The 10143-nt window shown below is 44.4% G+C and overlaps 1 protein-coding gene across 1 annotated transcript in view; it reads left to right on the top strand.

Moving 5' to 3' along the window:
* The first annotated feature begins 1246 nt into the window (after window positions 1-1246).
* Ube2e3 (ubiquitin conjugating enzyme E2 E3) overlaps window positions 1247-10143 on the top strand; it is a 51333-nt gene continuing 42436 nt past the window's right edge. Inside the window, exons 1-3 of the mRNA XM_090342527.1 lie at window positions 1247-1471; window positions 2554-2775; window positions 4527-4577. Coding sequence (XP_090198653.1) covers window positions 1320-1471; window positions 2554-2775; window positions 4527-4577 — 425 coding nt within the window. The 5' untranslated portion in view covers window positions 1247-1319. The remainder of the gene's footprint in view (window positions 1472-2553; window positions 2776-4526; window positions 4578-10143) is intronic.

The following is a 10143-nucleotide window of genomic DNA, read 5'->3' as shown; positions in this document are numbered from 1 at the left end:
CTGTCATTTGTGGACTGGGCTGTCACCGCAGGAAGTAGAGGCTTGGCTTTGGTCACACAGCAATTGCACAAATGAGTGTCTAGCGTCTGGTCCCCTTCGAAGTTCACTCAATGACCGTGTCTTTGGAAAGTTACAACTCGGTATCTCAGAACTGCAACCCAAACTTTTCTACGTGGAGGGAAAGTCATAGCTGCCTCACTGGGTCTTCTTTATGTGGTGGCTCCTCCAGTTCCCTCTCCCAGCACCCCTTCTCCTGGACACCTGCGGGAGCGGAAGTCACCGATTCCTGGGGCTCAGCCGCACCTCGGGACCAAGTTCCCAGCAGCCAGGGCAGGTCTTGGGCCGCGAACAGGAAGCAGTTTTTGTACTTTTATCTACTTTGAGCCGAGGACTGTGCGACGGGGCTGGCAGAAGCGCAGCCGCCCCGGGTGTTCTGACCCAGCTCCGTCAGCACTGGTGTGCGCCCCGCACCGCGGCACCCGCCGGGAGCGGAGTGGGGATGCTGACCCGCACCCCGTCCCGCAGCCCCCGCCTCCCCTGGACAGGCTCTCGGCGGGACGCTGGAGGAACGTGTTTGACTTTCAAAGCATCCCGGGCGGAGGCGGTGCGGCTCAGCCCCGCGGCGGCGCGTCCTCGGCGCGGGCTCCCTGGAGCCGCTTCCTCGAGCTCCCGCGCGGGGCCACGCGCAGCCCTCCGGGCCCGGGCCGGCGAGCGCCATGGGCGGCCTCGCCCCGGAGGCGGGCCCAGGCCCCGGCGCCCCGCCCGGGCCCGCCCAGGGCTCCGGCGCCCCGGGGTGCCGGGAGCAGCCCCGCCGGGTCCCCGTGGCGCTCTTTGTCCCGGCCGCGCGCGGGCGGACGCGTGCGCTTCCACCCCCCTCCCTCCCGCGGGGTGAAAGGAAGCTCAGAGAGAGAGGGAGAACCGGGGAGAGAGGACGAGAGCGAGAGGAGGGCAGAGCGCGCGAGCGCGGCCGCGCGCAGGAGCAGCGCGCTCCCGCGGGGCGTCGGCGACGCGCGCCCCTCGGCCGGGCGAGCAGCGAGCACGCGCGCCGCCGTCCCCGCCGTCCCCGCCGCCGCCGCCGCCGCGCCCGCCCCTCCCCCGCTCGGAACTTGCTGACTGCGCGGCCGGGAGGAGCCGAGCGGGGCGGCGGCGGCGGCGGCGGCGGCGGGAGCCACAGCGCGCGGGGGTCTCCCGCGTCCCTCCGCCTCGCCGGGAGCTCGCGCCCTCGCCCCAGCCGAGCTCCCACCCCCTGCCTGGCGGAGGCGCGGGCGGCGCCACCCTCCGGCCGGAGCCGGGCACTGCACAGCGCCCTCCGACTCTCGATGTTCCACGCTCCCCGGCCGGAGCCTCCTCGGCTTCTTTTTTTCCCTCCCCCCTCCCCCCCGGCTGCCTCCATTTCCTTGAGGAAGGGTTTTTTTCGCTCTCCCTCCCCCACAGCGGCGCGGCGCGCGAGCGGGCCGGGCGGGCGGCCGAGGTAAGCGGCGGGGCCGGGGGCCGCGTGTGCGGGGGGGGCGGCGGGGCGGCGGCGGCGGCGGGGGCCGCAGCTTTGTTCGCGCCGGGCGCTCGAGCGGCCGCCGGGGTCGGCCAGCCGGGGGCCGCGAGCCGGGGCCGGGGCGGGCCGGCTCCCCGCACCCCCGGGCCCCCGCGCGGCCCTCCCCACAAAGGGCCGCGGGGCTGCGTGGCCGCCGCCGGGCGCCGCTCGCCTCGCCGGCCGCGGAAATGGGTTGCACTTCTCGGGGCTTTTGTTTGTCTGTCCGTCTGTTCCCCCCGAGCTGCTTCTCCTCCTCTTTTTCTAATCTATTGCCCTTCCCTCCCGCTGCACCTTCTCCTCCTCTCCGTAGATTTTGGACAAAATGTCGGTGCGCGGTGTGGAATGGGCGCGGGGAGGCCGGGCGGCGCGGGGAGCCGCGCGGAGGGCGCAGTCGGCTGCCCGCCGTCCCCGGGGCGGCAGCTCGGGCTGGGCCGGGGGGCGGGAAGCGTCCTCGCCGCCGTGGAACACGGCCGAGGCGGCGGCCGAGTGGACGCGGGCGTCAGGATGGCCGTGCCCAGCGGCGTGCGCACGGCCGGGGCGCCCGCAGCGGGAACGGCACCGTCACCGCGTGCGGGCGGGAGCAGGGGGCGAGCGGGGTGCCCGGGGGTCGGGCGGCCCCGGCCCGCGCTGGGAACACCTAGACGCGGTCAGTGACTTCTCCTGAACGGCCCCCCCCCCCCGCGAGCCCGGCTGTGGACGGCGGGCCGCCTGTTACCCGTGCTGCTGCCCAAGTTCCCTGGCAGATCCGTGTCACGCCTTCGGAGAAAGTGGACGGCTGATAGATTGTCCCAGGGATGCGAGTGGGTTCTGCTGAGTTGCGTTGGGCAAATCGCAGCAGGCTGGAAACGTGGGGCAGACCGTCACCTCCCTCCGTCACCTTCCTTCCCAGGAGCTGGTGGGAGAGCCTCGGCCGAGCCTTCACAGTGGGGACTGCAGGGAAATAATGGCTCGGTTACTGTCAGGTAATAGGAGCCAGGCTGGTTTACTTCCTAGACTGAACACCTCCCCTCCCGCTGTCCCTTTAGAAGTTTTCCAAGAGATCACGTCGTCAAAATGTCCAGTGACAGGCCAAGGTCCGATGATGAGAGCCCCAGCACCAGCAGTGGCAGTTCAGATGCGGACCAGCGAGACCCAGCCGCCCCAGAGCCCGAGGAGCAGGAAGAGAGAAAACCTTCTGCCACCCAGCAGAAGAAAAACACCAAACTCTCCAGCAAAACCACGGCTAAGTTATCCACTAGTGCTAAAAGGTAATGTGTGAAGCGAGAGTTAAACACGTCTGCTGGGTTGTCTTCAACCCGTCGGTCCCTTTCCCTGACCTCACATTAGGAGCGGTCGTTCAGAAATACTTCTCCATTAATTTTATGTGTACTTGAGCGAGTTGTCATTCTTTAGGTGGCATATAGCGACCTCCATAGAACTCCACTTTCAAGAAACTTATTCTGTGCTTTGGTAACATGATAAAGAGTGTCTTCCAGTAGAGATTAAATTGACGTTCTGACAGATGAAGAATTGGCAAAGAAATTTCAGTCAACCCCAATTAGATGGGGCCATTGGAGATGTTTCTTTCTGTAACACTCCCCAAAGAAATGGTCACTTTTAGAGATCAGTAATATCTCTACATAAAACTTAATGCCTAGAAATTATTACGTTTGCCAGAAAATTTGTAAATGCCAAGCCCGTGAGTATATTTGAAAGCACACTTTCAACTGTGCTTGAAATTTGCCTACATTTCTACAAACAAGGTTTTAACTCCTGCAATACAGGCAGACCTTTCTGTACCTAATTTACAACTAACCTGTCTCATTGTTGGGAAAATAAAAGTGAAAAGTAGCCATTAATAATTTTAGATGTCACTTGATGATTGAAAACGTACATTGTCTTTATGCCTTCCTCTTTTCTCCCAAACTTGTGGATATGCTTGACACATTAATACTCGACAGCAGGGAAAACATATTTTGTTGGGTATAAGTGAAAGATCATTTGTTTCCGGTTGACTTACTCTGAGTGTTGACAAAAAAAAAGTGTCACTGGGACCCCTTCAGTGGTAGTGTTGAAGTGTCTAATAGCAGTGATTGTACATGAAGTATGTCTACAGCATTAACTACTGTCCACTTTTTGTGTTTTTTTTTTCTCCTGATAACTGAAAAGAAAATACAAAAACTGATCAGATAGCTCATTATACAGTGATTCAGAAATACTCTTGCTATTATTTTGTCCTTTTAATCAGTAATTAATACGAAATCCGTTGAGCAAGAGCAGTATTCAAAGTAGTTAAAGTCCTTAATTTATTGTAAATTTGTGCATGAATGAATTAAATGAGTCTTAAGTTTTTAAAGCATAGTAAGTTTGAATAAAACCAGAATAGCTTTTGCCCCTTAACTCAAGGCTGTATATCTTATTTCCTTCTCCCTCAAATTTATTACATTTGAATGGTGCACCCAAGGTCAAAGAAACAGTCATAGTGAAATAAGAGTACCAAATAGTCTGGCTTTTTTTTTTTAAATATTGGTAAAGATATTTATAAACTTCAAAGTTTTTTTGACAGATAAAATATTGTCAAAACCATTAGTATGTTCTCCAGTAGCTTGTTAATTTTTACCTCTGTAAAAGTGACTTGAAGTCATTGTCAAATACTGTAGTGTTTTCCCTCCTCCCTTTTTGTCTCATTTGCATATAAGCTTGAAAAGAGAATTTCTTTGGTAAAAAGTGTTTTAAAATAGATTTTATACCCTTTATTGAGTAGTGATGGTGGGCTATTTCTTAAATCAGGTGTAAATGACTTAGTTTTTTACAGTAGCAACTGAGAAAAAAGCTGTAAAGTTTCTGTTAAGGGATTTGGGTTATGCCTCTGAGAACAAAGAGGAAGCAGCCATGTTAGCATTACTGAAGGCAAAGCCAGCCTTGCATTTAACTGCTTGGTGGTAGAGGGCAGTGTGATTCTCCGGTTATTCTGTAGACTATCTCACATCCTTTTTGTCTGTTCTCATTTCACTAACAGAATTCAGAAGGAGCTAGCCGAAATAACCCTTGATCCTCCTCCTAACTGCAGGTAAAGAAATGGATCTTTTGTTTTGATTTCTAATTGTGAGAAAAATATTAAGAGATTGATTGCATGTGCATGTATGCATAGCAGGAAAAACTAGCTATGTTTGCTTCCTTACAGCTTTGCAAGTGCACTAAACAAAAACTGCTTAGGTGAATTAAATCAAACGGAAAGAAACATTCTTTAAGTCATGTGCTGTAGAGTTGTGAATATAAAGATTTTGTGTTTTTTAATGACAGTATGAAATGCTGCTGATTTTCTTTGTAGTTTTGTGGAACATGTATGTATGCTCACAAATGTATTGCAGTAACTTCCAAAATTTTAAGTTTTAAAGTAACTCGTGTGCAACTTTTAACTGAATTTCCAAATTTAGAAATTGCTGAATGTGATGTTATAAAATGTAAATGCAATGAACAGGAGTGTAGTTGTTTTACTTCGATTTATTCAGAAACTTGCCTTAAGGACAAATTCTATTTGCTAAGTTAATGGCGTTGTTTTCTGGAGTATGCAGTGTTGAAATTATTTAAATTTTCGACAATTATTATAATTACTTGAGAAAATTCTTAGTAAGCAGTAAGTAGATTGAAATTATAAGAAGGAGAGAATTCTATTGAAACTCGAGTAGAGTAATTGTAGATGGCTGACTGGCACTGGCATAAGATGCATTAAAATATTAGTTGTTTTTTTCTCAATATATTTTTTCATTGTTTCTTTATAGTACACTGGGTACTTTTGCATAGTGACCGTGTAACTTACAAAGCTACTCAAATTTAGAGCAATATGGTAAATAATTTGCCTAGAGACAGATACGCAAAAGTGAGAGTGGTTGCTAGTTAAGGCAGTGTTATGTTTGCTATCAGTAGTTTTTAGGTGTCTCAGGTTTTTCTACAAAAATGTGTTCACTTGTTGTTAATCAGACTCAGCTCTGAAGTCCACTTGAAGACATAATAGAGTGTAATCTATTTGTGTCTTACTATGTGTGGTAACCAGATCTTCAGATGGGGTGATCCAATCCTGAGTTCATAGGGAATTAGCAGCTTTGCTTATATTGTAGTCACAGCTCTTCAGCCCAGCAGACATGGTGGTGAACTAACTATAAACAGATCATGGTATGTCAGATCACAGTGTTACCTAGGAATGGTGTGAGTTCATGTCGCCTCTAGCCACATCTGGCTGTTGACCACTTCTGTTGCGGCTAGTCTGAAGTGATATGGGCTGAAAATAAGAAGTATGTGTTGGATTTTGAGAATTCAGTGCAATAAAAAGCAAGAAGAAATTTGGTTATATATTGAAATAATGATACCGTGGAATAAAATTGTGATCTTGTGTTTTTAAAATTGGTTTTTCCTATTTAACCATTTTAGTTTAGTGTCTAGAAAACTGAAGATCACGTGTGGCTGCATTCTATTTCATGTAAGAGTGCTGCTTTACAGGACAAGTAAATCAAAGTACTTTCTTTCAGTCTTCTAAATGATATGTCAAGTCTGTAGTCAAGGAGGTCAAGTTAAATTTGCTTTTTGGAAGAATCACTTACCTGCAAGGTGTATTCTGTTTCCCATTGTGAAAGATGTAAAGATATATCAGTTCAAAACTCTCAAATATTTTAAAATTGTGTGTGATGTCAAACATGTTTTTTTGGTTGATTTTTTAAAAAATGGTACAAATAATTGAATTGACAGAGCAAGGCGTATGTGAGTCCTGAGCCGCTGTCTTATGATACAGTTTGTGAAGAAATCTGCTCTTACTGTTTAGGAGCTTTTCCACAGTCACTGAGAATTATTTTTAGAGGAAGTAGAATCTTATTTTGTGATAGAAAGTTTCACTCATCCTGCACTTTTTACTTCATGTACCAAGTTGCATTTCTATCTGTGAAATAATGTGATTAGAATAGTGACATTATGAGACTGGGATTACTTCTGCACAATAACCTGGATCACTCTTCTCTTTTTCTTTGTCATACCTTTGAGGATTTTCAGCTGTTGCTGTTGATAACCTTTCCCTTCTGCAGTTCTTTAGTAACTGAGTTTCTTTGTTGCTGTCTAAGTGATTAAAAAACAAAATATAAATCTTAGTAAGGAATTAGAATTTCATATTATTTTTCTGGGAAGATAGGCTCTTTTGGGGAGGATACTTCACATGTAAATTTTTGGTAGAAGATTTGGTTCTTTTTCTGAAGAGTAATTTGTAATATCGGATGGGAAGCATTTTATCATTTTGACAGATACACTTTGTATTTTTGCCTTCACGTGAGATCTGTCATAGATTGTGGTCTATGTTCTTTTACTTGAATGAAAATTCTTAGTTTTATGGTGATCATATAGTTAAACTTATTTAGGCTGTAATTAAAATGGTATTTCACTTTTATAAGTGCATTTAAAAATATGAATTTATACTGTATATGATCTGTGAAATGTAAGACTTTTGATTTCTATGCAGTTATTAACCATAATTCCATTATGGTTTTGGATAGCAATTTTACAAGGTGGTTAAAGTACAGATGAACTTAATTTTTCCTTAGTGAACAAATGTAAAGTATATCTACATGTACAGGAAAGTATTGGATGATAGAGGAAACTAAGCAGAACTAATATTACTGGAGTAGAAAGATTTCTCTCAAATAACTTTGTTTTAATTAATGTTCTTTAGCTATATTGTTCTTATCAACTTGGGTGATCTTAGGATAGATTTGATCTTAAGATGAGTTTGTTGGGTTAACTATATGGCCTTAAATATTTTGATTATAATTTGATAGGATTATTTCTTTTCCTAGTAATAAAAAAAATGATAAAGACATTCCATCCAATTCTTTGATGCAATTTCATGTTTTATTGGAGAGCCATAGAGGCCATTGATCCTAAGCATAAGCATATAATGTCTGTCTGTCTATTTATATATTTATTGGGAGTGCTCACTAGTGCAGGCATGCCTGGAACTTGGAATCCTTCTGCTTCAGCCTCCCAAGTGTTAGAATTACAGACATGGGCCACAGTTCCTAAGCATAAATTTTACTTTTGTGGTCTTTCCACCTTGTGTGTTGGGTTAGGATATAGATGACTGGTCTACCATTGAGTGAAGGGAAGCACTGTTGTAGGCATTTCTCTGACAAACTTATTGATTACAATTGTTGAATAATGTATTTTAAGACATTTGTGTTATATCAGTTTCCTAAAGGATATCCTTGTCTCTTTTATCAGTGTGGAAACTGCAAAATTTTAGCAAAATGCTAGATTTCTAATTTGACCAGATTTTCTACGTATATGAAAAGCCACATGTGTAGTCCTAACGTATTCTTTAATGTGTTTTGATTGAATCTGTGGTAAGGTGTGGAGGTCCAAAAGTATTTAAAAACTGCTCTTGGATATGGGAGGTATTACCATTTTTAACTCTAGAATCAATAATACATAAACAAGTATATTTGCAAATTTTGTACTTAATCCTTTAAAGGAAAGTGTAAGTTGTAAACAAGAAGTTATCTGTACCATAATCTTAATTGAAAATGAACTCTCCTTTCTGAAAGTATCTTACAGTGTGATCTGAAGAACAGCTAGACCTGAATCACCATGAGAAAGAAATACAGTATAAAATTCCCCCTAACCAGTACTGAACTCTTGGATTTTACAAGACTCCCACTTATATAGTTTGTATATTAAGATTTGAATTTCCCGGAGCTGGAGCAGGACTGTCTGGGTTTATATACATATTTACTACTTAGTTATATGTTGCTTTACATAATTTGGGGGACACTTTAGCCCTTTAGTTTCCTTAGTTGTTAAATGAGGGTTAAAATGATAGCCGCAAAAAAAAAAAAAAATGATAGCCGCTTCCCCACAGGATTGTTGTGAAGTTGAAATGAATATATTTAATGTTTTCTGACTGTATAAATTGTTAGCAAAGTAACCATAGCAATATAAAAGGTGAAGAGGCAGTTTAGCAGCACGCTGTCCCTTTCTGGTTAGTAATTGGTTGATAGCCAGTATGATTTCGTCTAAAATCAATTCTTCACATGAAGTGAATATTTATCAAGGAGTTTGTTTTTTATATTAGTGAAGCTAGTTCCTTGTAACTAAAGTGAAAAAAAACAAAAGTGGCCAAAAATATTGGACATAGGTAACAAAAAGAAATAATCCCTTAAAATATGCATAACGTTGGCTGGTAGTGTACTTCTGTTACTCTAGCTCTTGGGAGGCAGAAGCAAGAAAATTATGAGTTTAAGGCTAATAAAGCAAAAAAATAAAAAGCTTATATGTGAGGTTAATGATAATTATTAAGGTATGCAAGGACTACCCAGTAAATACAACATAACATTTTTAGGTAGAGCTGATGGCTGTTTTCCTCTTTTAAATACCTATTGTTAGAATACCTGATTTTGCTGAGATTGGGATATATCAGTTTGTAAAATTTATCTGAGGATGTAGCTTTATGTTACCTTAAAGTATCGTGGAATTCCAGGTAAAACAATGACTATATTAGAGCAAATTTATTAAATACCCATATATTCTTCTGCATAATTGTACTATCTAATCTATCCTGCTATGCATATAAGAGAAAATTGATAACACTAATTCTGATTATTTTCCTCGTATGTACCAATGCAGCAGAAGGGCCCAGTACTTGTATCTAAAAACATTTTCCAAAGTAGTGACTGATTGAAAGTAATATTCTCTTCAGTGCAAAATGGTTACATTTCTGTTAACCATCTATTACATTCAATATAGCTAAAGAAAGTAGAAAATGAGTGATAATATGTGCTTTTAAAAATGTTATATGGTGGGCCGGGAGTTTAGCATAGTGGTAGAGTGCTTGCCTACCATGCACAAAGAGTTGGGTTTGATTCCTCGGTACCACATACAGAGAAAAAGCTGGAAGTGGTGAAGTGGCTCAAGTGGCAGAGTGCTAACCTTGAGAAAAGCCCAAGGACAGTGCTCAGGCCCTGAGTTCAAGCCCTGCGACTAGCAAAATGTTATGTAGCTATCTTGCAGCTACATGCTGCAAATTGTGTTCTTTACTGTAGGTAACTAGTTGGTATCTTATTCTCTCCTTGATTGCGCTGGTGTAACCACAGATGGATTCTGTTACCAACAGGAAAATCAGTATGTCTTGGTTAGAGTACAAGGGCAATCAGACTGGGAAGAGAGAAATTGCCAGGTGTGATGCTTTATGCCAGTGCATCTTGCTGCTCTGCAAACTGAAGAGGGATCATCAGTTTGAGTCCACCCTGGGCAAAGTTACTCAGAAGCGTGGATCAAGTGATAGTGGTTGGTAGAGAGCTTACCTCTTACGAATGAGGCCCTTGGTTCTGTCCCCTTTATCACAAGAAATTAAAAATAACACAAATGAGAATTTTATTTTTCTACAACTATGAGAGTTAAAAAAGTTACAGGTATAGAGAAGTAGAAAGTGACTTTTTCCATATCTTTTGAGGTTTATGTTTGGACACATTAGAATTTAGAAAATGGAATGTCTTTATACTTTCCGTTGTTCATTTGTATCTGGGTTAGTAGTTCTTAAGTAGGGTGATCCCCTTTCCCTCCTGTTAGCTAGCAGTGCGTGGAGACATTTTTGCTGTTCAGAA

Source organism: Megascapheus bottae, chromosome 12 (assembly GCF_031878675.1).
Source record: "Megascapheus bottae isolate mThoBot1 chromosome 12, mThoBot2.hap1, whole genome shotgun sequence".
Taxonomy (NCBI): domain Eukaryota; kingdom Metazoa; phylum Chordata; class Mammalia; order Rodentia; family Geomyidae; genus Megascapheus; species Megascapheus bottae.
The sequence above is the reverse complement of the archived record's forward strand: the minus strand, read 5'-3'. Positions and strand labels throughout refer to the sequence as shown.